The sequence below is a fragment of the Cynocephalus volans genome, chromosome 2 (genome assembly GCF_027409185.1).
Source record: "Cynocephalus volans isolate mCynVol1 chromosome 2, mCynVol1.pri, whole genome shotgun sequence".
Classification (NCBI taxonomy): domain Eukaryota; kingdom Metazoa; phylum Chordata; class Mammalia; order Dermoptera; family Cynocephalidae; genus Cynocephalus; species Cynocephalus volans.
This window is the reverse complement of record NC_084461.1, coordinates 56,320,373-56,347,573: the sequence shown is the minus strand read 5'-3', so window position 1 is coordinate 56,347,573 and position 27,201 is coordinate 56,320,373. Positions and strand designations below refer to the sequence as shown.

General features: G+C 33.1%; 1 protein-coding gene across 5 annotated transcripts in view; it reads right to left on the bottom strand.

Annotated features, from left to right (window-relative positions):
• The window catches only part of ERBIN (erbb2 interacting protein), a 144,044-nt gene that overhangs the window by 27,158 nt on the left and 89,685 nt on the right, over positions 1-27,201 (bottom strand). For all 5 annotated transcript variants that reach the window (XM_063087228.1, XM_063087224.1, XM_063087225.1 and 2 more), the window contains exons 8-18: positions 23,962-24,025; positions 21,776-21,850; positions 20,970-21,114; positions 19,841-19,913; positions 19,403-19,532; positions 18,951-19,066; positions 17,266-17,335; positions 10,020-10,119; positions 5,297-5,418; positions 3,978-4,151; positions 2,715-2,900 (exon numbers count right to left, since the gene is read on the bottom strand). In XM_063087228.1, the coding sequence (XP_062943298.1) occupies positions 2,715-2,900; positions 3,978-4,151; positions 5,297-5,418; positions 10,020-10,119; positions 17,266-17,335; positions 18,951-19,066; positions 19,403-19,532; positions 19,841-19,913; positions 20,970-21,114; positions 21,776-21,850; positions 23,962-24,025 (1,255 nt within the window). The remainder of the gene's footprint in view (positions 1-2,714; positions 2,901-3,977; positions 4,152-5,296; positions 5,419-10,019; positions 10,120-17,265; positions 17,336-18,950; positions 19,067-19,402; positions 19,533-19,840; positions 19,914-20,969; positions 21,115-21,775; positions 21,851-23,961; positions 24,026-27,201) is intronic.

Sequence of the window (27,201 nt, the reverse complement as noted above, 5' to 3'; positions counted from 1 at the left end):
GTTCAGTCAAATGAAACATGTTCTTTTCCACATTTTCCAAGCACCATTATTTTGCTCTCATTATTTCTTCCACATTTTATTCAGTTCTCCTATTTCTGCCAATTGAAATCTTTCAAAATATAGATCAAAGGCCTCCTGAAAGAGAAAAGATCTCTTTCCTAAATTTCTGTAACACACTTAATACTTTTCTTACACACTTAGCACAGTCTACCCTTGATTATATTTGTATTCATTTTTATCTATATATTTACCCATTTCATCAGTACATAGTGCCTTACATATAGAAATTTCACTAAACAAACCCAATAACTTTTTCGCAGATTATATTAGCTTCGATGTATACAACAGTATATTGAAGGATGTTATCCATTTAATGTACATTCAAAAGCCACGAGTTTTTTCTTGTAGTAAATGATAGCTCACAAGATAACCATAAAAATAAATTATGTGCTTTGAATGCATTTTGAATTTTCAAGAATAAACATGTTCTTATAACCCACAACAAATAACTATTTCTATATATGAATGCTATTCAACATAACTTTCTACAATGATGGAAATGCTCTAAATTTGTGCTAGTGTGTGGTAATGTTAGCTATCAACTAGCCAGATATAGCTACTGATCATGTGAAATGTGGCTAGTGTGACCAAGAAGTTCAATCTTAATTTAATTTAACTTAAACTTAAAAAGCCACTTGTTAGGGCCGAGCCCGTGGTGCACTCGAGAGAGTGCGGCGCTGGGAGCACAGCGACACTCCCGCCGCAGGTTCGGATCCTATATAGGAATGGCCGGTGCACTCACTGGCTGAGTGCCGGTCACGAAAAAGACAAAAAAAAAAAAGCCACTTGTTACTAATGTGTATTACATTGGACAATGTAGCCATAAATCAAAAATACTTCAGATATTTATATTAAAAAGTTACAGCTTCGGGTCGGCTTTAGCTCAAGCGGTTACTTCCTCAAGCCAGACTTCAATCTGTCTAAAAAGTTACAGCTTTACCATTTTACATCACCAACAGCAATGTTATGAGGGTCCCATAGAGGGATCCTGGGAACCAGAGTCCCAGTCCCTCCTCCATCATTTATGTTGTATGAACTTGGCAAGTCATTTCCTCCCCCTAAGCCTCTGTTTCCCAGCCCACAGCCAAGGGGGCATGGCCTCAATAGTCTCCAAGGCTCCTTCCACCTCTAAGAGTCCAGGTCATACAAACAACCAAGGACCCATCTCTGCCCTGAGATCAGCTTCTCAGAGCCAACCCCTGCAAAGGCCTCACTTCAGGGCTACTCAGAAGAAAGCACTTCAGAATGAGTGGTTGCTGTAAAATCTAATAAGCTGGGTTTCCCGCGAAGTGGTGTTTTACTTAGCCTTGTGAACAACATCTGTATATGTATCTGTGTGAGCAGGTGATTATTCTATTACCTTTTGTTGGTAGTAAGCTTAGAAAAATAATTTAAGTATACAATGGAAAAATGTAAATAAGTTTCTATGTAAATTTCTTTAAGATGAACTGAATATATTTAAAGGTCCATTTATATGTTCTTTTATATAACATGTAGTTTAATAAAGTTCTTGTTTATGGTAAAAAAATAAAATAAAATAAATAAAATGGTGCAACCACTTTGGAAAAGTGTTTGGCAGTTCCTCAAATAGTTAAACATATGGTTACCATAAGATCCAATAATTTCATTCCCATACCCAATAGAAATTAAAATATATATCCACACAAAACCTGAACATAAATATTCACAGCAATCTTATTCATTTTAGCCAAAAAACAGAAATAACCCAAATGTCCATCAACTGAAGAACGGATAAACAAAGTGTAGCACATACATACAATGGAATATTATTCAGCCATAAAAATGGATGCAGCATTGATATATGGTACAACACAGATAAACTTGAAAACATTATGTTAAGTGAAATAAACCAGTCACAAATGACCATACATTATATAATTCCATTTATATGAAATGTCAGTAGGCAAATCTATAGAGACACAAAGTATATTTTTGGTTGCCTAGGGCTAAGAGGGATGGAGAGATTAGGAAGTGATAGTTAAGGAGTACAAGATTTCTTCCTAGGATGATAAAAATATCCTAAAAGTAAATGTGGTGATAGTTGCACAACTTTGTAAACATACTAAAAGCCACTAAATTGTATACTTTAAGTGGGTGAATTTTATGGTATCTGAATTGTATCTCAGTAAAGCTGTTTTTGGGGGGAGATGGGGGGGTTGGTGGCTGCTGGATATAGGGATCAAACCTTGGACTTTGGTGTTATCAGCACCACACTCTAACCAACTGAGCTAACCGGCCAGCCCCAATAAACCTGTTTTAAAAATAAAGTTACAGCTTTTACTGATCCACTAGAAGGAACTCTACACCTTAAAATGCCTAAATGAGTCAAATCACTGAATATACCTATCGCAGTCTTTTCAAGTTACAGAAATAAAAGCAATTACAAGTATGTATTTTATAGGAGAAAAGACCCTCCATAATATAATATACATAGTAGTTAAACATTTGAGCACAAAGGGTATAAAAAATAAGTTTAAAGTGATAAATGATATTTTAGCAAGTATAAAATTTCTCAGTGACAAATGCATTAACATATTTTTGCAATCAATATCAGGTTCTATCTTTAGTTAGCAACAATGAAATACTAAATTGAAAGTTCTTATGATTACTCCACAATAATTGTAAAGTCATACCTCAAAAACATCATCATGGTTAACAATATGCTTCAGGCTCTCAGAGGCTTTCATATTTGTAGTCACTGGTAAATTCCCAGGACTGATCTCAGCTTCAGGTTCATTAATCTTCTGTATAGAATTCCCTATCATATACTTTTCTCTTTCATCAACCTTGCTTTTTATTGGAGTAGTACTTTCTGAAGTCTAAGTAAAAGAAAAGATAAAGAACTCATATTCTTTAAGTTTTATATCTACTCTTATATTAAAGGTCAAATAAAAATTTACAAATGTATCCACTTCCAAATCTAGATAAATCTTACACAAGAAAACTAACTGTAGCTCTCACAGATTAAATGCCATTTTGGGAACAGGTGGCCCCCAAAGATCTATAAGCCACATTAAAACTCATAATTTAGCCAAGGCTACTTTTCCTCTTAGAAGTTGCAAGACTGATATGGATGAGTGAGTCATTTAGTACAGCAAGCTCAACTTAGAATGGTTAAGATTGTTTTGTGCTCCTTGCAGAATGTGTAGTAACTCTAATGACATGATAAAACTTTTGTTTCTGTGGGGTGTGTGTGTGTGTGTGTGTGTGCGTGTGCGTGTGTGGTGTGTGTGTGTAAAGCCCATTATATACAACCTAGGGGTGTGTGTGTGTGTGTGTGTGCGCGTGCGTGCGCGTGTGTAAAGCCCATTATATACAACCTAGGGTGTGTGTGTGTGTGCGTGTGCGTGTGTGTGTAAAGCCCATTAAATACAACCTAGGGATTTGTGAGTTTCTGAAACATCCCAAGGAAATGTCAAACGTCTGCCATAGCAATTACATTTAAAATTAGAATTGGGTAAAGTGAATCAATATAAACAGGAGGAAAAGAAGAATCTTAACATAATAACTTTTCTGACATTCATTATCTTATTCTTTAGTTAGGCAATGATTTTTTGTGGCTGGCTGGTATGGGGATCCAAACCTGTGACCCTGGTGTTGTAAGGCTGCACTGTAACCAACTGAGCTAACTGGCCAGCCCAGAAATGATTTTTTAAAGGCTGTATTGATACTTCTCTGCCAATCTGGACATTCTATAGCCAAAGAATGGTAATAATAGCAATTATGGAGTTTATTGACTATTATAGCTTCCTGATTCAGGTGACAGAGAACAAAACTACAAATTTGGAAGTGCATTTAGTGTACATAAAAAAGGATCATTATATCAATTGTCATCTAAAAATTTTAAAGAACTTGAAATAAGCTATAGTCAATCTTTTGGAACTGAGTTTTCTAACCTTCACACCAACATCTTTATTTGCAACTTGCTGATCTTCATGTGGTTTCAAGTCTCTTCCAGAGTCTTCATTGGTCTCTTCATCTTTTAATCTATGTACAATGGTTTGAACAGTTTTCACCATGTTCTTAAGCTCATCTGGGTATGGTGTTGGATATCTCTTTAAGTTTCCCTCCTAGAAAAATAAAATAAATATTTGTAATGTCAATCTCAAACAAAATTTAATCTATAAAATTACATTGACTATTTTGCTCATAGGGATAACTGTGAAGACAAATGATAGGTTTTGAAAGCATTTTAGGCTCAATAAAAATACAGTTTTATTCCCAAATAGTCAAAGACTTCACATAAACTTCAATGTTTTAAAAGCTTTTTTAGCAGGCAAATATTTTCCACTTGGAGATATACAGCGTGGATATTGCCAAGAACTGCGTGACTTGACTTTGAAACAGATATGTTTTCCAGCTAGATATTTATGCAGACACATACAAAATTCAGACACTTGTATACTCATGTCTCATGTGCTGAAAACCAAACCCTTCCAAGCTCAGTTTTACAGTTATTTTCTGGGATTCAACTAGTTTATGTAAAGAGCAAATAATTACATCCAGAAGTAACATGGAAATGTGTATTTACTACTCATATCATTGTGACAAATATTCTCTATCCCATAATGAAATGTTCCCAACAAAGAGTTCTTTATCTCTAGGGTTTATACAAATAAATCATCAAAGAAAGGGAAAGGGGAGAAAATAGTCACTACAAATAACAGGGAGGAGGGATAACTAAATGCTGAAGTTAAACAAAACAGGCACTAATTCAAAATAAAGTTCTGGCTAATTTCTCTAGCCTACAATAATCTGTTCTCTTATATTTATACATACTATGAAAATTTAGCTTTTAATCACATAGTTTTACATAGCTCTTGAATTCTTTCATACATGAAACATTTGGGGTCAATAAGACTTCAAAAGTACCTCAAGGACAAGGAATTAATCCAATTCTTCTTTGTATCCCAGACAGCACAGCGTAGGTATATACTACAGGTTTGAGCATCCCTAATCCAAAAACCCAAAATTTTTTGAGCATCAACATGACATTCAAAGGAAATGCTCACTGAAACATTTCAGATTTTGAATTTTTGAATAAGGAATGCTCAACTGGTTAAGTACTTGCAAATATTCCAAAAGCCTAAAAAAACCCTGAAATCCAAAACACTTCTGGTCCCAAACATTTTGGATAAGAGATACTCAACCTGTAAGACCAATTTAAATATCAGGAGAACAGTCTGAAATCTGAAGGAAGAAAGAACAGACTCACCCTGGGAGGTGCCTCTCTTTCATCTTTGTCTTCATCACATTCAAAAGCCACTTGAGCCCGCTGTTTCCTCTGTTCCTCCCACAAAGAAGGATTAAAACTTTCATTATCTGAAGTGAACATAACTAGAGAAAAGTAAAAAACAAAGAACCCTATTATATTTTACCATAATTACAAAAACAATTACTTGCTCATAATTTTCTTGATGAGTTACGTTCCTTACAACAAGTCTAACACAGTTGAGGCTGGTCAATGCCAACAGCTATAAATCATGACTAGGCTGTGATTCTAAGATTTCTTTACAATATCAATCACAACTCTTTTCTTCCCTGAAGCTGATTTGTCTTGTTTTGTTAGCAGAAGGTTTCCAGAAAAGAATCTACCAATGAAAACACTATAGGCAAATAGTCTGTTCAGTGCTCCAAAAAGGTTAACACAATAATATATATAAATCATTTAATCCCCATTCTCGTATATTCCTAATTCCAATAGTTCATTATATGTATGTGGGTCAGGGGAAGAAGCTGATAAAAGAGTGAGATATTTTGGTAAAAAAGAATTATCTTGATGGCATGTAGTTAGATCTTTGCATTAAACATTACACACAATACAAATAATACTAAGTAAACTCAACACTTAATATATCCTGCTATCAGATATAATATTAAAAGTAAAGATTTAACAACTCTTAATTTTTTGCTTCCTACTATTAGGCATCTAAAAAAATCTAAGGCTTAAAAATTAATTCATTCGACTATTATATATCATGCTATAGAAATTATGCAATACAAGATAAAATCACAACTTTTTTGCCCATTAAAAGAAAATGACTATCCCTACTCAAAATAAAAAGATTAAAAGCACCCAACATAAGCTAACAGAAAAACTGAAGTTCCTGGAACACCCAAATATGGTCATTTTGAATACTTATATAAAAATACCATAACACCAAAAACTTCTATTATTATTTATATTAAGCCCTTGTTTTGGGCTTCTTACCCTTTTTTAATCTCCATGATGCCATGAAACCAAATACCAACAATGAGAATGGAATTTTTTGATTTAGCTTCTTCCTTGTTTTCATTACTCAGTTCAATATAATTGCTTTACTTAATGAATAAGACTATTTGTTTTTGTTGAAAACAAATGTGGAACGTGGTTCAAATTTTTATTGACATACCTTGATGGTACTATTAGAAAGGCAAGCAGAGTCATCAGTTTCCAACAAAGTCTATTTCTAGGATTTGCATGATTTCCCCTCCTATCTTAAGCAGTAATTTCAATCACCAGCCTCACTCAGAGATCCCTGAGACTGTTAGATTATGCCAAAGCAATTTTATAGCAGAATTTATTCAGAACCCCAAGGTAAGTAACTTTTACCATGCCTCTCATTCTTGTCAACTTCTGGTCACTTAACCTTTCTACTCGTTGGTATAAATCTCACATTCAGGCCACCAGGTAATATCAATTTCTAACCATTCTAGAGGCCACTCAACTTGATCACCCAGGCATATTCATTGAGGACTCTAGATTAGGCTACAGACTTTCTCTCCACCTGTGACCTGCCAATATCCTGAATGATGTCAATGTGTGACAACTCCCCCAACACCACAATTTTATAGTTCCTTAATGTCCTCAATCCCAATATCCATCTGCACATCAGCTAAGAGATCCATGACCCTGTCATAGTCAAGATCTTGGTTTTAATAAAACATTCCCACTTCTTTGACTATATTACACCTGTCCTTTCAAATCTTCATTTCCTTACTGTTGCTGGTAAACTTTCAGTTCCTCAACCCCCTTTTTCTCCCTGTAAAACCACTCTAGGTTTTACTTCCTTCTCTATTACGCTTAGATTCCATGATACATTAATTACTACAACCTCCCTCAAATGCCCTTTCCCCAACCTCTAGAGGCATATTTCTTTCACTTCACTATGAAAAGATGCAAAAAACTTCCTCGGACTGACATTCCCCCTAACATTGTTTTTCTAGCTACAAATTTGTTACATGGATATATATACCACCCCTTCTGGTCTACGTAGGCCCAAGATCTCATCCGTACTCTCAAATTTATTCATCATTATCCACCTTCAGACTCTTGAGGGCAAGGACTTTTGCCTTTGAATACTTAGCTTTAGCACAATGCCTGTCACATACGTGGGTCAGTAAAAATGAATTAAATGTGAATAAAGTATCTATTTCTCTCAAATTGGTGTAAAACCTAACCCAACAACATTACATTTTCTGATTCATCTATTTCTTAGAGTCACTAGGATAAAGGAAAAAATTTTCCTTGCGGAAAAAGGAAATTCACCCAGCGACCACACCAATGTACTTTGATCCGAGACTATGAATGCATTATGTTCAGGACTCTGCTTATAATTCCTATAGTGAGATACTTTAGGTAACACATAAACTCTAAGAAGAACTCTAAGAAGACTCAGAATATCTTAATTGATACTTCTATTTCAAACTTTTCCATTACAGACTCGTCCACTCTAAAATCTCAAAATCAAAAATTAACAGTGGCAAGATTTTGCTACTTCTGTTCTTCTTATCAGAAATAAATATTTTACCTGAACTATGAACTCTTAAGAAGAAACAGGAAGGAGATAAATTGAAATAATTGGATGCAAAAAGGAGGTCAGGTGGATTTGAATCACGAAAATGGAAAACAGTAAGAGGAGAGATCAAGGCATGAACATACGCAATTAAGACAGTTTAGCGCAGGAGTCAGGAAACTTTTTTATAAAGGTCTAGATAATAAATATTTTAAGCTTTGTGAGCCAAGAGGCAACTGGTGATAATAGTATCTGCTCTGGAGAGCTACTGTAAAGATGAGAGATTATGAATATTAAGCACTTAGCACTGTGTCTGATTCAATCAAATTAGCTATTCTTATTCTTATTATTATTGCTGGTTTAGCAAACAGCTTTGAAATATGTAAACAGGCCAAAAAGTTAACTCATTTAACTTCTGTTTCATAACTAGTGATAAATTTCTCTAGGCTAATTTTTTCTTGCTCTTTGCAAGAAGTAATAAAAGACGCGCTCTGATAAGTTATTTCATGAGTATATTTGATGATTATGTACTTAGGTGTAACAAAAACTGCTTAGCTTTTGAATTAAACTAGAAGTTAAGATTTATGAGATGTCAAATGTAAAACAGCTTCATTCATTAGAGGGTCTGTAATTAAAGCTTCACAAATAAAGTTACAAGTAAGATCTCTATTTCATGTATTTAAATCCATCCTTAACCTCCATATTTAGCAATATAATAAAATATAAAAATATATTTCCGTAAAAAAATAGAATATATTTAGTTTTAAACTGTTAATATTGATGTACTGTTGTAAGCAATTGATAATTTTATGCATTAGAAATTTAGAAGTTAAAAACAGATGTGCAAACACTGCCTATGCCACTACTAGTGCAGTGTGGGGAATTATAGCAAATACTTAGATACATCAATAGAAATTTTTTTATTTGTCTTATTCACTAGGACACTCATGTCTCAATTTTCCACTTTCCTTTGTCTCTGAAGATGATTTCGGGATAATAGTAAATAGTAAGTAATGGTGAGCATCCAATAAATAATAATATGATCAGCTATATAATATGCTCAAATAATTGCTGTTTTATGTGGGAGGAAAGAATGTTAACACAAGATATTTGTGAGGAAAGAAATGAATTCTTAGCTTAGAGAAGAGACTTCAATGTCCTACTGCGTAGCTTAACAAACTTTCAGTAAAGGGCCATATAATAAATATATAGGCTTTGTAGTCCATAAAGTTTCTGTTGCTCGCACTCAACTCTGCCACTGCAGCTTGAAAGCAGCCATAAATATCCAAATGAATTAATGTGGATGGGTTCCAATGGAACTATTATCATCATTTCAAGATAAGAAAACTAAAAATAACCAAAAAAAAAATTTTTTTTAAAGAAATCTAAAGCTCAAGAATTGGTTTAAATTATCCATGGTATATTTTATAAATTAAGACTAACAATTAGTTTACCTTTTTTCCCCCAGTGTTTTTATGTATTAAGAATTTATAAATAACTTCAGACCATAGAGATTTTCACTAGTTTCAGAAAGATACAGATTAAAATTATATATTTTAATAACATAATAAACATCACACACACACACACACAATACAACACATATTAGAAACAATTTGTTTCTTAGTCTAAAATACTTTCACAACACTATCCATAAAATACATTTGTGGCCAGTACTAAATGGTGTAGTCCCCCTTGTTGGGCAAAATATAGGAAAGGATTTAGAAGTAACATTTATAGTCAGAGTTGTACAGAGTATGTTGATCTAGTGTGTAGACCTAAAGGTAGAATTAAAATTTACAGCAGAAGTGAACAAAATATTTCCTGGCTTAATATTTCTAATCACATAACACTCCACATGCATTCCTCACATTTAGCTAAACGTAACTTTTAACAGAGAGATCTATAACACATAAAGTTAGTGGTTTACTTTAAAGAAATCACTTAAAGAAGTATATGGTACACCTACACCTCTAAATTCAAGTGTCTATAACCTTGAGATGTTGTCTTACTTTCCTATTATTTCAAGAGAATTTTCTTGACCAATTCTCCAAAGTCCCATCAAGCTAGTAAAAGTGTTTAAGACTTAAAATTTACTTCACTTCTTTGCTTTGATTATTCAGTATTTGCTTTTGAAAAGAAAAAAGACTCTTAAATTCCTACCATCCTCAGTCCTTGGCTGCTGAGGGAACATGTAGTTTGTAAGCACCATTTTCTGGGTCTCTGAATCGGTTTCTTTTTGAAGAGGTATCAAGGGTTTGGACTAAGGGAAAAAAAAAAGGTTTAATTTTCAATAACCCTAGAGCAAATATACATCCAGCAATTCCTCTGAATAATTACTCACCCTTTTTTCTATAAGGTATCTATGAGTAGGTTACAAAAACAGATTTAAATATGCACAACACTTTAAGCACTGATTTGAAACTATATAAAAACCCCAAAAATAACACTTAATTTTTAGTATAAAGCAAATTCACACTATATTGCAATTATCATAGAACTATCAACAGTTTGAAAAGATTTTATATACTAAGTATATCCATAGTCCAGTAATTACCTACTGTCACAGTGATTTACTTAACGAAGTTGTAAAATAATCCTTTCCATTTTAGGTTATCTTGCCTTCTCTAGTATTCCCCTTTGCAAAGATGCTTTTGAAAGTCATTTGGAAGATTTACTCCACTTATCTAAAGGTTTACTCTAGTTAACAGCTGAAAAGAGAGTGCTTATTTAACACAACCATTAAGTTGTAAACTGCTTCTCTTTTTGTTCTCCCCTTGTCTCCTGTCTCCATTAATGACACCCAGTGGTGGATGTCCCCAGGTATTTTGGAATTCATTTTTTAGGACTTTTTCCTAACTGGTTAACAAATGTTATCAACTCCTTAATATAAATAATTCTTTTTGCCAATCAATTCACCTAAAATCCTACCAATAAAAGCCTTGGCTGGCTCCAGATAGGCACAGAACTACAATCCAATCCTCCCCTCACATGCCACCCTATAAAATTAATTTTTGGACCTATTCTTGTGAAAATCTTCCAGCTAGTTAATGCCATCCTGTAATCTTACTCCTATTCATAAATGCTTCAAACACTTCCTTTGTTTCCCCTCCTTGTTCCACAGTAAACAAACTGCCCTGCATCTCAAACTTCTGAACATTTTCCTTGACTTTCTCAGATAATGAAGTGGTAGCTCTACTCCTTTCCCAGAGACAGTGAAGAAAAAAAAAAAAAGCCCCAAATACAGGTTGCTTATTCTCCCACACCTCATCCACCCTAGGTAGGTGGGAGCAGCACTTAACAATACTGTGAGATCATTATTCCTCTATCATTAAACTCTTGTTCCTTTGAGGCATGTAACTCCTGTCTCTATATTCAATCTCCTTTCCTATTATCCACTGACCTCCTGGTAGTATCCATGTATTTCTGACTTTTTCCACAGTCATGGGTAATTCAACAGACATAAAAGGCAGATGAGCCATACAATTGGCCAAGTGTTATGAGTAGTGTGCGGGAAGGAGGAAGTATGTCCCCTACGATGGGCAAATCAAAATTATCTGAAAGGCTTTAAAAAGCTAATTGCCTTGAAAATGTTCTAAAATTAACTGTAGTAATCATTGCACAACTCTGTGAACATACAACTAAATTGTACACTTTAAAATGGGTGAATTGAAAAAAAATTTCTAGAAACGTTACAACACCAAGGTCAAGAGTTAGAATCCCCTTACCAGCTAGCTGCCCCCCCAACCCCACCCCCAAAATCTAAAATGCGTGAATTGTATGGTATGTGAATTATATTTCAATAAAGGTGTAATAAGAAAACTACCTGACATTTACAGGGTACAAGACAGAGAAAAGGGGTTGAGAACTATGTATCGAACTTCTCAGTTCCTTGAACATCTAATTCCAGTGATCTTTAATTCTATTTCATTTCAGATACTCACTCCACTCCCTTCCATAATCCCTAAAATATCACCTGTAAACATTCTTCCTCTGAAGTCTAAAATCACTCATTCAACACATATTTACTAAGAGCCTTTTATATTGCAAAGCACTATGACAGACACTGGGTATACAGTAGTGAGTAAAATATGTATCTCTACTGACTTTGTAGAGTTTATAGCATATGAGAGGAAGAATACAGATAACAAAATAGGCAATTGCAATACAGTGTAATTACAGGGCAGAAGGGGAACTAAGAGAACATATAGGAGAAGTTATTCACTTATCACAATCTTGAATAATTAGGAAAGCATTACTGAAATAAAGTTTACAGTGAGGATAAGAGGATAAGAAGCTAGGTAAGAAGGGAAAGGAAGTATGTTTCAAAAGAGCAGAACTCATTTTGGGGAAGTACAAAGGGTACAGGTAAGTAGGGTGTTGAGGCATATAATATATATGTAAAAAAAGATCATGAAAAGGTTTTAAGTAGGTTAGTGTTAGGGTCAGATTAAAGGATCGCTTGAGTTACAGTGTGGTTCAGAATGGAATCAGAATGATAAGGGGTTGGATGTGATGGCAACACTGGAGGCAAAGACGTGTTAGGAAGCTATCCCAACAGTCTAAGTTAGCACTGTCCAAAAGAAATATAATGTGAGACAAAAATGAAAACCATAGATAATTTATGATTTTCTAGCAGCCACATTTTTTTAAAAAAGCAAAAAGATGAAATTAATTTTGATAATGTATTTAATTTAACATAACATAGTCAATGTATTATAATTTTAACATGCAATCCAGAATAAAAATTGTGAATTTACATTCTCTGTTTTTACTAAGGCTACAAAATCCAGTGTGTACTTTACACTTATACCACATCTCAATTTGGACCAGTCACATGACACTGGTAACTACTGTACTATTGTATTGACACTAGTACTATTGTCCAATGGTAACTAGTTGACAGTGCAGTCTAAGCAAAAGATGATCGTGGACAGTATTTAAGGGAAGTGGCAACAGGAATAAAGCAAAGCACACAGACAACAGAGATATTTAAATTAAGATTCAACAGGGCTTGGCAACAAATCCTACAGGACTGAAGTATAGGGAAAAATAATAATTAAGAGTTTACATTCCTAGGTCTCTGCCTCCATCAAGTACTTTTTACTGAGCTGGGGAATCCAGGAAAAGAAACATATTTTGGGCAGAAAATAGTTTGTTCAATTTTAGGGTGACTGATTTTGAGACATCTAGGTTGCAATGTTAAGCAGGCACATGAACGTGAAGTTCAGGCACAGGAATTGGGATAGGAGAACAGCAGTAGCAATTTCAGGAGAAAGTACAGTATAGAGAAACTAACGCAGAGCCTAGAGTAGCATGAAGAGCACCAACATATAAAGCACTGGCAGAAGATACATGCCTCAAAAGGAGAATGAAGAGTAGTCAATCAAAGGACAATCAGCAGAGTATGGTAACAGACACCATTCAGCTCTCTCACTCCACTGTTCCCACAATATTTGTTGATTACCCTCACCAAGACTGCTAGTTCTTTGACCTTCTGACATTCTTCCCATCATTTGCTCATATCTTTGCTCCCCTTTTTATAGCAAAAACCACCTCTCATTTCAACCACTTTCTTGACAATAAACAAGACCTCCTTGCTGCACTGTCCTTTTCTTGTATCTGGCTTGGCAAAATTGCAGCCTAAGATCATAACAACTGTGTGCTTTCCCTGTATTACACAGCTGAGCAAATTTGTATCACTACAAATTTGTACTTGTACACTTGTATTTGTGTAGTGATATTAATAGTACTTCAATAGGGCTCTCAATGTTGCCTGAAAATCCTTCTACATTTCCTAAATAGTATTCTGAAGATATTATCTTCTTTAAAAAATATTCTAAAGAAATAAAAGAAAGAATTCTGGAACAGCTATGAGTGTGGGAAATGCTATACTCTAAGTGTATCACAATGTACATTAGCCTTCCATCTCACAAATTTCAGACCCAAGATCTCCTCAAAAGGATAAAAATCTTGTCATAGCTTTTAATTCCTTGTGTTTCCATCCTAGGTATCCAACCCCCTCTCACATTCTTAATCTTATTCTCCACACAGCCGCTTTCCAATAACCTGTAATAAACATGCTCTCTAATGTTAAAGGATCCCTGCTTTCCCTGCCCCTAGCTACCAATTTCTCTATGTTCCACTCCTTTTCCTTCTCATCCAACCTTCTTAAAAGAAAAATCAACATCATATGGCTCCATTCTGTCATCTGTCATCGATTTATTCCTTAAACTCCTTCAATCTGGTTTTTGACATATTACTTTAGCTAGTCAATTTAAGTTGGGAAGTATAAATTGCCAAATATAATTGGAAAAATGAGCATTTTTCTGATTTCATCATAACTGACTTCTCGACAGCATTTATCCTATTAACAACTTCTTCCTTCAGGCTAGTGTCTTCACTCTTAACTTGAAACCAGCAAGACAGTTTTCCTTCTACCTCTATGACTGCTCTTTTTAATTTGATTAATCTACCTGCCACTTAAACATTAGCATTCCTCAGGATTCATCCATCCCCACCATTAAAAAAATTATTTTATGTAATCCCTTCTAAGAAAAACAATAAAAGCTATGAGACCATTCCCTAGAAAAAGTTATTAAAACAATGAATGGTCTTAATGCAAATATGTATCTCTTCTAGTGTCACAAATCTTTTTAAACAAAGGGAAAAAACTTTACAAATAAGCAAAAAGAATAAATTTATAATAGTACCGGAAAAAAAGAAATGATGCCTTCATGAGCAATCGTGAGAAATTCCTTAAAGTTAGAAATTAAAAGAATGGGGAAATTAAGAGCACAGAAAGCACAACCTAAAACAGAGTCAGAGGGTTCATTGGCCACCAGACTGTCCTATACATGCCCACTTGGTTATAACCAAAGGTACTTCTAAACTCAGCATGTTGAACTGGAACTTAACGTCTTCCCATGAACGTATTTCTTTTTCTTGTGGTTCCCTTTCTTGGTTATGGCAGCAATATTCACCTAGTCACTCAGGCCAAATCTCTGATGCTCATCTTTGCTTTTACTCTCTCCTCACATATATACATTCTTCATATGTTCTATTGATTTCACCTTTTAAATTATAACCTAAAAGTATCTGCTCTTCCCTAGACCTATTATCATTTAGTTCAAGCCAGCATTTTCTGTTGCCTAAAGTACGGTAATGTCCACCAACTCAGTATCTCCTCACAGTTGGTATTACCCTCTACTATATCCATCTTCCATAATACAGCCAAAAACGTCTTCCTAAAATACTAATCTGATCATACTTTTTGCCTGTTTAAGGGTTACACTGGCTCTCATATCCGTATGTATCACAATGATCACTTCCTTCTCTTATACTCATAGCAGACATGAATAACTGATCATAACTAGAATGACCAAATTCCCAATTTGCCTGGGATAGAAATTTCACATGTTGCTCTGACATAGTTATCAATGGAGCCCCTTTCACACCCCCAAAAATGTCCTATTATAAACAATAAATCACATGGTTACCCTAATTACAGAAATTTTCCACTGAGCTTGAATATGGCCTCAGAAATCCATAACACAATTTCTCAGGAAGCCACTCATAATTGATGAGAGTAGACATACAAGATAAAAAAAAAAAAATCTATCTTCCATCCTTGAAATATAATAGAAGTTCCTTCACATGGCATACAAGATCCTCCATGAACTCTGCCTCTGTGGCCTCATTTCCTACCTCTTCCACTCACAGGTTATGCTCTAGTCACAATGACCCACTTGTAAAGTTATCAAATATACTAGGCTACTTTACATCTAAAGGCTCATGCTCAAGTTATTCCTTCTAACCAGAATGCTGTTCCCCTTCGTTTAAATCCTATTCCTCTTTTGAGAGGTAATTCAGGCACTGCAAACATTTCCTCCCCTGGGAAACCTTCCTTTACATTCCCAAGTTATCCTCATCTTTGATCCTGAAACCTAGCCTTATCAAGTCTTATCTCACTGTATTAAAATAACTTTCTAAATTTTACTGTTTCCCCTATTTTAGACTGCCTATTACAAAGCAGTTGTTCAATAAAGATTCTTGAGAATCACAAAAAGAACGAGGGAATAAATTAATAAACAATGCTCATGCCTTCAAAGACTCACAAAAATTATATTACTGCATGTACTGGTCTATATAATCAGTAGAGCAATTTATTTTCATAATTCATAATTGAACTTCTCTGGTATACCCTCTCCTCTATACTTTGTTCTTTTATAAAATTACTCCTTCATACAGTATGGGAAATTTTCTAGCAACATCTGATATGTTTTACTAAATATTCTGCCAAACTTTGAGGAATGAAGACCTCCATCCACACAATTTTGTTTTAAAACTATTATCAAGTAGTGAGTGGGCAGAGAATGAGAAAACACTATATAAATATGAAGAAATTGTAGTAGATACTTGACAATTTCACTAAAATGAACCATATGGCATAAATTACCGGCATTAATTTATCCACAAAAGTGATATTGTACTAATGAAGTTAGTCTGAGAATTCCTCAATATCAGGAGCTATGTCTCATTCATACTGTAGAATTAGCAACTGGCATAAGACAGTGACCATCTAATGCATTCTGAATCCAGTGGTAAAACTTCAAATCAAGTTCCAAACTTAAAATATTCAATTAAGAGAAATGAGAAAGTTAAAGATTTGAACATATAATAGAGATAATAATCCCCTGTGCTCGAGCTCTAATAAAAGCAAATATATCTCACACACACACACAGGCAGCAGAATACTATTCAGTCTTAAAGAAGAAAGAAATCTTGTCATTTGTAAAAACATGGATGAACCTGGAGGATATTATGTTAAGTGAAATAAGCCAGGAACAGAAAGACAAATACCACATTAATCTCACTTACATGTGAAACCTAAAAAAGGCAAACTCATGGAAACATAGTAAAATGGTGGTTACGAGGGGCTGGCAGCCGGGACATGGGCATGTAGATTGGGATATGTTGGTCAAAGGGTACAAAGTTTCCATTACACAGAGGAATAAGTTTAAGAGATCTATTGAACAACATGGTGCTATAGTTAATAAAAATGTATAGTGTTCCTGGAAACTGCTGAGAGAGTAGATTTTAAGTGTTCTCACCACAAAAAAATGACAAGTACATGAGGCAATGCTACTAAAATTAGGAAGCATCAAGCCTAATTTTGCAATCTCTATATATTTTTATGGATTTGGGAGAAACCAGGCAAGTCCAACAAGATTTATTATTTATAGACACCTATTTTATAAATCTGTTTTTAAATATTTTCTAAGATTTTCCTTATATATATAAAATACATTATTACAATGTGTACCAGTGTATAACTATTCTTCAAAGTAAATTAGAGTGCATAATTATACAACTAGAAAGCCAGTTTTTTCAAAATCAGAACTCCCACCTGATTATCTGAGAGCCACATAGCAGTCAATTGTTGCAGCTTTGTAAAGCTAAAGGGCAAATTCTTTAATCTGTAGGGAAAAAAAAAAATCAAACATTAAACTTTAAAATGAGAAGACTTAAAATAAATGCTAGCTATTTATTTTAAAATAAAATATAGTGGGGGGGGAAGAAGATATAACAACCACAATTATTTGAAGTTGATACGACAAGCAAACAGAAAGGACATTGTTGGGGAGGAGAGGGGGGAGGGAGAAGGGAGGGAGGTTTTGGTGATGGGGAGCAATAATCAGCTACAATGTATATCGACAAAATAAAATTTAAAAAAAAAAAGAAAAAATTAAAAATAAAAATAAAAAAATAAAATATAGTGATTTATGAACAATACTATATAATTGCATACGCCAACAGGTTTAAAAGGAGAAAAAAGCCCAATATAGATCTTTCTATAGAGCATAAGACAAAATATTATCAAGTTTTATAAGAGTTTTAAAAATATAATTCTTCAATCAAATTAAATTTAGCTGACAAAAAAATGAATAATCTAAAAACCACAATAAAAATTATCTGTTAAAAAAACAGTTGACTGTCTCTGTCTTAGACAAAAGACAAGGACATATTAAGCAAGGTCTCATAAAATTGCTTTTTTATTTGTATTTAGAACAAATAAACTGTAATAGAAAGTACTCTTAGTGGTAAGTTTGTTATAAAAACTGTACTGCTCTGTATTTCTTTGTGGGCCAGCACTAAGATATAATAAGTAAAAATATAAATACTCACTAGAATGCTAAATTAAAATAGCACCCTATTTAAAACAGGTATCTACTTCAACCTTGCTATCTTTTGCCTAACTAGTCTTCTGTGCCTATCTTTCAAGGCAATTTATCAGAACCTAGTGCTCTAGTTTTAGGGTAAAAAGTACAGGCCAAAATAGGAATTTAATAAGAAAGCAGTGGTTGTTTTTTTTTTTTTTAAATAAAATAGACTATCGTCTTATCTTAAACAATATCTTATATAAGATAGACTATCGTAACTAGTCAAAAAACTGGGTATAAATGAAAGCTCTTCCTTATAAGCTATGTGAATCACCTTAAATTTGAGTCTGGGATTTCTCCTACATAGTACAACAGGTATTCCTGTTCTATTTCTTAGGATCATTTTGAGATTTCAAGATACTATCCAAGCAAAATGTAAATAAACACTCCACGATGTTGTTTTATCATCACCATTAGTATCTTTACCTCAACAGAAAGTATGCACATTCTGTTTTTAACTTAAACACTGCTCTAACTAAGCAACTGTACTGGTCAATTTGCTCTGTGCCTTGGCTTTGTTGCCCAAGCTATGTGAGTGAGTACCTAACCACACCTCCGCCCAGAAAAATATAATCAATAGTTTACATCAAAAGTTGCTTTGTTCAATAGTAGTATTAAGGTGAAGATCTGACTTTAGGAATAAAAAAGGTTACCATAAAGAGAAACTAAAGGTTATATACTAAATTGACGCAAAATTAACAGTGACAACCAGAGTATGATAATTAACATCAGATAAAATTAGGTCATTCTATTTTTTAAAAAAATTAAACGTATATATGACAAGAGGAACAAGCATGAGCTACTCTATCATATATCAAACTTTAATTTCAATGTCTCCAATAAACCCATTTATGAATATAGTATTACAAACCTATTATCACTTAAATTAATGACTTTTAATTTTTGCATATCACCCATTTCCTCTGGAAGTGTCTCAAGTTTATTAGAATGGAGAAACAGCACAGTTATATTTTTCCAGCTTCCAATCTAAAAGAAAAACATAAAATGGGGATCAGAAATTTGGCCTGTGGGCTAAACAACACATGAACATGATTTTTGAAAGTTATGAAAAATACACTTCACATTTAAAAACAGAATGATTGTTACATTTTCCCTTTTTAATTATTAGTTTTCATGTAAAATACTTTCAGGAAAGTACTTAGACACATGTACATTAACATAGCTAGTTATTATTCAGAAAATAAATAATTTAATAAATTATTTTAGGAAGAAAATAAACAAAACCAAACTAGAGAGCTATAACAAGGATAATTAGAAAAAGAGGCAAAGACAAAAATCCAAGACAAATTTAAAATACAGTACCTCTGGGGGTAACTGCTGTAAGTAATTATGATCTGCAGCAAAGGTTCTTATGTTAGTAAGCTGCCCAATAGATGAAGGCAAAGCTTCAACTTCATTGAAACTACAATCCAATTCTTCTACTGATATTAACCTTTAATTAAAAAAAGAGACAAACATTATATAAAAAGTTTTCTACATATAACACAAAATTTAAGAACACAGAACATTTGAACTTACCTTTAACAAACCTAGTGAAAGCACTTCACAAAGCTATACTTCACCAATAATAAATAGATCTGTGTCTTCATTATAAATATACCCAACCTGTATACTAATTACTTACTTAAATACTTACAGAAGCTTCATTAGATGTCATTTATGCAAATATCTGAAAATATATATGGCAAGCTGAAATAAAAGTAAAATCTTCAAGGGACTAAACATTAACAAAAATCTTACCCTCCTATAGAGTCTGGTAGGTACATTAGTTGGTTTTCATCTATTTTAAGAGTTGTTACATTCTTCAGTGAACCTATTGAGAGAAGAAATAATATACAACTTTTCAGCTCAAACTAGAAGCAAGTCCACCAACAGTCAATGTGAGATACATTACACTTGACTAGAATTAGGAAAAACTTTCCTAACCAACCTGTCTAAAAGAGACTATCCTCAACTCCATCACTTTATTCCCTTACCTTATATTTTCAATTTTCACCCACATCATCTCTTAACATAGTGTATATTTGTTTATTAAATCCTACTAAAATGTAAGTTTCATGAGAGTAGGGACTTTTTGTTTACACTGATAACTACTGCAGCCCTGCTTCTAAAAACAATGCCATGGCACAGAGAAAATACATAATACAAATTTGTTGAATTAATGGATTTAAAGAAATTGTAGTATGAAGAGTTTCTAAAGGTGTATAACAAACTATTCTAAGTATACCAAATACTAAAACAATAAAATATATTTTAATTTAAAAAGTAAAAGTATTGATTAAATTAGAGTAGAGTAAAATCCTAATGATTCACAAAATGTAAAACTCATCTAAAATGACTACACAATTCAATTGAGAAATATGTAAAAATATGTTTTGGTTTTTATATTAAAATATTATGAAGATGTCAATGCTTAAGTTTTTGGCCCTTTCATCAAAATAATTCAATTCCCTTGACACATCACAAAACAAGCAACTACACAAATACAGACTCAATAACAATTACAGATCTCACAGGATTTGTTCAACTGGTCTGTTTTCTTTTATGAGTCTATAACGAAGTTAGACTGAAAAAGTTACCAAATAAGGGCTGTGATCAAGAGTTAAACCAAATTTGGACAACTTAACTTCTCTTTAAATAATTTAAATTTATTGCAATATAAAAATGAGATTTCCTTAGAGTAAATAAAAACACAGTAATATCAATAAAGGAGTAAACTGGACAACTAATCACATCAGGAAAACTTCAAATAAGATCTGTTACTGTGGTAGTACAGTAGAACTTCCTTATAACAAATAAAATCTGAGATTATATGGAAGCCTTAAATTTTAGTAAAAATTTATTACATGAATTTAAAAGCAATACAAACCAATAGTTTCAGGCAATTGTTGAAGTGAATTGCTTGACAATAGGAGGTCTTGAAGGTTTTCACATGCTGAAATTCCTTCTTCAACCATTTCAATACTATTTTTAGAAACATCCAAATATGTGAGCTGTTTCAAACTACCGATAAACTGTAAGTAGAAAAAGAAAATTTAATGACTCTAGCAACATTAACTAACTTGTAAAAAGTTTAGGTAATAAACCTAATACCAAATTTTAATTAACAACTAAGTGTTAATATAAGAAAAAGGACTCACAAACTGTTTTTAATTTAAATGCCAGTAGAAATGTATTCAGTAATAAAGCTAAGAACTCCTACTAATTTTAGCCTACCAGAGCGACAAAGGACATATACTTTTCTTCGGGAACTCAGTTGTCCATCACCTCCTAGGGAGATAGCACGTATGGAAATTCTTGTGGCTTCTTTAGACACAGGAATTTACAATTTGCCAGTTGATAAGACAGAAAGTTCATGGAAAACATCCTAGTTTGACAATCCCCTGGGCAAACTGAATTAGGATATAATTCAATTGCTACCACTGGATAGAACACACTCTACAGTATTAAAAAGAGACTATTTACAAAAGTTTACTAGAGAAATTTTCAGATTTTAATCAAGAATGTGCTCACAGTTACCAAAAAAAAATTAATTTGCTTACAGTAATTTAATAAAGAATTAACTTAACAATCCATATTTTTAAGTAATTAAAAGTAATTTAAAAACACACAATTCACAAAACTGCAAAGGAGAGACAGCAATGTGTGAAGTCATTTAAAATTTCATATACATACCCCTGGAATAAAAGTCAGTCTGTTACCATCCATCCAAAATTCTTTCAATCCACTTAGTTGCTCAAGTACTTCAGGCTGTTTGGATAGGGGAAGTGGGGAGGAGTCCAATTAATTTATGTAAATGTCTTATCTGGCAAAATAAAAAACCCTGAGAATTTCTAATTCTAATGATAACCTTTTGGTTTCAAGACATTACATAAAAGGAAAAAAGGGGGGAGCGATAGCCAGGATGCAAGTCTTTCTACTGTATCACAGTTACTAAAATAGCATTATTAAGAAGAAATCAAAGACAGACATTCCATAAAAGTAGAGTACATAAAACTCACTTAAGTTTTGGATTTACACAACAGGGTCAAGTATTTATACAATTAATAAAGAAATAAGAATAAGACCTACTGCTTTGATGCATACAATAAAAAATGCTCTCATTCATTATCAGTAAAACAATACAGTCTTTCAAAGCTTAGGAAAGCTTAGGAAAATAACAAAGATGTTCCCTGGTCACATTAGTAAAAAGAGAGAAAAAAGGGCAACATATATCCTTAAATGTCCAACAATAAGGAAAGGTAAATAAACAAAGGCATAACTGCATGATAATAATATCTGTTATTTAAACTCCTAATAAAATTCTTAATTACATAGTGAAAACTTGTTTATAATATGGTGTTGAGAACCTAAAATTAATCCAAGTGTTGTGGTGAACCCTGGCATACAGGCAAAATTTTTGAGGCTAAAGATCCAAATGCCTCCTTCAAGGTTATTTCTGTGTGCAATCAATGATCATGGGATGGCATAGAGTACCATCTCATCGAACCACCTTAATAACATGAGTCATATAAAAAAGGCATGTCATTCAGACTTACTGTTAATATATAAATATACGTAAGAATTCTAGATGTAGCTTGAATTAAAAGAAATTTCTGTTTGTCCTTTACTGTTGTAATTCTTTTAGCAAGTTTGTAAAAATGTATAGTGCTGGAAGACCAAAATGGAACAAAAATTAATGATAATTTTGAAAGCTTATTGGATTCACGAAATTAAAAATTATGAAGAATTTTCAGGGGGCTGGCCAATAAGCTCACTCTGGTTAGAGCGTGGTGTTGGTAACACCAAGGTCAAGGGTTCAGATACCCTTACCAGCCAGTTGCTCCCCCTACCCCAAAAAAATTTCAAACAGTTAATATAGAAACAGATTAATATACATAAAACAAATATTGAAAAAGGGCACAACAGATAAATCATTTAGGAAGCATAACATATATTTTTTCACAAGGAAAACTCTTCAAAACACAATAAAATCCAACAGATACCACCCTCAATTAGAATAAAGTATATAAAAAAGAGTATTTTAGAGAAGATATGAGGTATCTTAGCTGAAATGTGCAATACAATATCCACAATACCCCACAGGGCAATACTACTGCGAACAGTGCTGAAAAACTCTTGTTCTTAAGACTACATTTGAAAAAGCTACCACACAGTGCTGAAAAACTCTTGTTCTTAAGACTACATTTGAAAAAGCTACCACAATTTAAAACAACAAACTAGTAAACACAATTTTAAAATTTTAATGAAGATGATATTCAGCTTGATTAATTCCTCTTCAAAAAAACACCTAGCTTATTTTCAGAGATCTCTTGGAACACTGACTAAAGACAAAAAACTGCTTATGTACTCCTTTCCTTTCAGAGTCAGCATCATAGTAGTACACTTAGCATACAAAAAATAAACACAATGCAGAGGTCTCATTACTAACTCAGAAATAACAGTTGTTTCACTCAATGATTTTTCCTTTAGCTATTAAGTAAAATTACAGAGAAGTATCTTATCATTGAATAAATTCATAAGCAATACACAGGGAGTTATTTGACTCAGAACTACATTACTTGCTGCATTCTAGACTATTGTTTTTCACTTCTCTCTCAAATTTTTTTGCTTCCCATGCTAAAAAACTTTTAGGTATCCCTTCCACAGATCTCTCCATTTTACATTTTATTCTCACTTATGCCAGATTTTTCTATCTGATTAATTTTTCTGTCTAAAAAGGTCTGGTTAAAAACTTTCATTTCTTAAAGCTCAAAAAAATGTATATATTTATCCAATTTTTAAAAGAAATACATTAATTTTCACATTTTGTTTTTGATCAAATGTAGGACTTATAGATAGTGGGACTGGTGAGAACTCACCACTTCTGTGAATTCATTACTTCCCAAATCCAGTCTTTCCAGCTGGGTCAGTCTATTCATGGTTCTATTCACAACGGAATAAAAAATAGAATTAACTATACCAAAATATCAATTACATGAAAGCTTTCAAATTTCATGCAATTGTTTAAAACATTCTTATGTAACATGCAATGAAGTATAGGCTTTCACATGTTGACAAAATAAAAACATTAGTTTTCTAAGAAAAGTAAAATTCATATTTAATTTCTATATAAAATGAATTGTTATCAATTATTCTCTAATTTTGGCTTCTCATCAGTCTTCTAATATCTATTGTTAAGAAGCAATTGCAATAAATTTAAACCCACAGGCCAGAAATGAATAATGGATTTCCAATTTTTCACAGAATCAATTTTCATACACTATAAATCAGCTAATGAATCAGACTATTTGGCAGATACATAATAATTACTACTATAATTCCCAAAAGTCTTTAAGATTGCTCATATACTTGTATTTGTAACTATAAATCTGAAAATTAACTTTCAAAATGCTAGGAACAGTAAATGTTACATTGTTCCCCACATACACAAATTAAATCTAATAGAATTCAAAATAAAGTTTTATGAGAATGACCAACACAATAAGATGACATTTATTTTAAATTAAAGCAACAATATACCATTTTTAACTTCCAACTTAACATCAACACTTCTCTGCAACTATAAGAACTTGAATAGTGTACAAACTGGTTTTGTAATGAAATTAACTAAGTTGTAATTTTACCTCTCCTGTGACAAAGAAACCTTTAGAAACTAAACTAATTACGGGCCGACCCGTGGCTCACTCAGGAGAGTGTGGTGCTGATAACACCAAGGCCACAGGTTTGGATCCCATATAGGGATGGCCGGTTAGCTCACTGGGTGACCGTGATGCTGATAACACCAAGTCAAGAGTTAAGATTCCCTTAACCGGTCATCTTTTAAGAAAAAAAAAAAAGAAATTAAACTAATTACTAATTACCACAAATGAATATCCATGCTCTTAAACTGCTGTTTTTAGAAAAACCTAATATTTAATGCATTGAGATGCTAACAGCTACCCAGATAAGAAACTACACTAACAATTTTGTAGGATATGACAGAATAATACCAAGATACAGTTGTTGTCATATTATTTAGTTTATTACATTAATATGTCAATACTTTGGAAATAAACATCATTTAAAACCCATAGGCACCTTAAATTATGGCATAATAAACTATTTCTATCTTCTCTGGAAATTTAACAAAAATTAATAATAAATAATATAAAACTGTCAAAACATTTCTCTAGCTTTTTAGTGAATAATATAAGAACACACCATAATTGTAACGACACTATGTTACTGGCCTAAATAAGAAGTAAATCTTCCCTAACTCTTACATTTTAAATATGCCATTCTATCACCACCCCGTTAATTTAATTCACCACACAATGACAATTTGTCTCAAAGCTGCCTTAACTCAGATTTATCGAGTGCCTATGTTTGGGTACTATAATTTTACTTCCCTTACTCATATATCTGTTTTTGCCCAGAAAATCTATAAGGAGGTTCTAGTTTCCACCATAACAAAGTAAAAGGTTTTCCAGGATCTTTCTCTAGACATAAAACCACATGCTATGACATTAAGCTCCTATGTTCAAACTGCTATACCAGGTGGAGATTTGAGAAAAGTAGAGGGCTGTGAGGAGGGAAGAAGATTGAAAAAACAAAACATAATCTTATATTTCTCACTTCAAAATTGTTGTAATGACAAGGTAACAGAAAATTCGCATGCAGCAACTGAACATCTAATACCAACAAGTATAATTTGTAAAAATAAAGCATAACAGTTTTAGAAGAGGGTATAAAAATGAAAAGCAATGTGTCGGAGACATTCAATTATAGACAACATTCTAGAAAAGTTAACTTTTAAAACAAATTTAAAAAAATGTGAACGATACAGATATACAATGAAAAAGATGAAAATAAATGTCAAAAACGTGCCTCAACTCTCTGTAACTAGTAATGGCAACTTTGGTTCTGCTCACACACTTCAGAAACCTCAGAAATAAGGCTGCATCTTAAAATAAGATCCAGCTTCCTACTCCAAGGAGAAAATAGAAACAATATCCCTCAAACCTCCTCCTACCTCTAAAATTCAATTTTATTCAACTCATTTTACCTACTCCTTTCCTTCCTCATAGGACCTATAACATCCTTTGTGTTCTTAGTACTGTGCCCTCCAGTATTCTTTAGGTGGTATTAAATTTCACTTAGCTATGTACCTAAAAAGCTACCCCACCAAAGAAAAGAAAAAAAAAAAAAAAAAAAAAAAAAGGAAAAAAACCAAACCAAAACAAAATATAGCTCTTCCCACTGCTCTAATCTTTAATCATAAAAAGTCTAGTCACATAACCTGAACACACATGACTTTCCTAATATTTTAAACTATGGCCCCTTTACATCTTGGTTTTTCAAATCTCTTAGAAACCAGTCAAGTTTTGAACTAAGGAGTTATCATTGTTAGCACCAAATCTGTAAAATATATAGATCTTTCTAAATTTTAACATGGATCATAATTCCCACTTTAATTTATACTCAGAATCATATTAAACTTCATTCATTCATATATTGAACTGCCAATTATTCAGCTAAAATATACTGTCTTTTGGGAATGAAAATTAGACACTGTCTCTGCCCTCAACAACTCAGAATCATGGGGGATAGAGTTGGAGACATGCATGCACATGTATACATGTGTATACGTTGGTTGAGGAAGAAGAGAGTGACATATAAAGATATATTAAAATTATTTGGCAAATATCACAGATATAAATACAATGCCATAGAAGTTGAGTAAATAGAACTAACTCCTGGGCTAACTGGAGATATTTCCCTCCTCAAGAGGTGATAATTAAGTCTTGATGATTCAATTTCAACAAACGATGGCAAAATTTGTCTGTAAAGAGCCAGATAGTAAGTATTTCAGGCTCTCCAGACGATATAGCCTCTGTCGCAACCACTTAACTCTACCACTGTAGAGCAAAAGCAACCATATACAATATGTACATAAATGGACACGCCTGTATTCCAATGAAACTTTATTTACAAAAATAGATGGTGGGCCACACTTAATTACAAACCTTAGTTTGCCAACCCCTAACCTATAACAATGTAGCAATGCACTAAAGGTTTTTTAAGATTCTTGTTCAATAAATGGCCACAGACTATAGTAC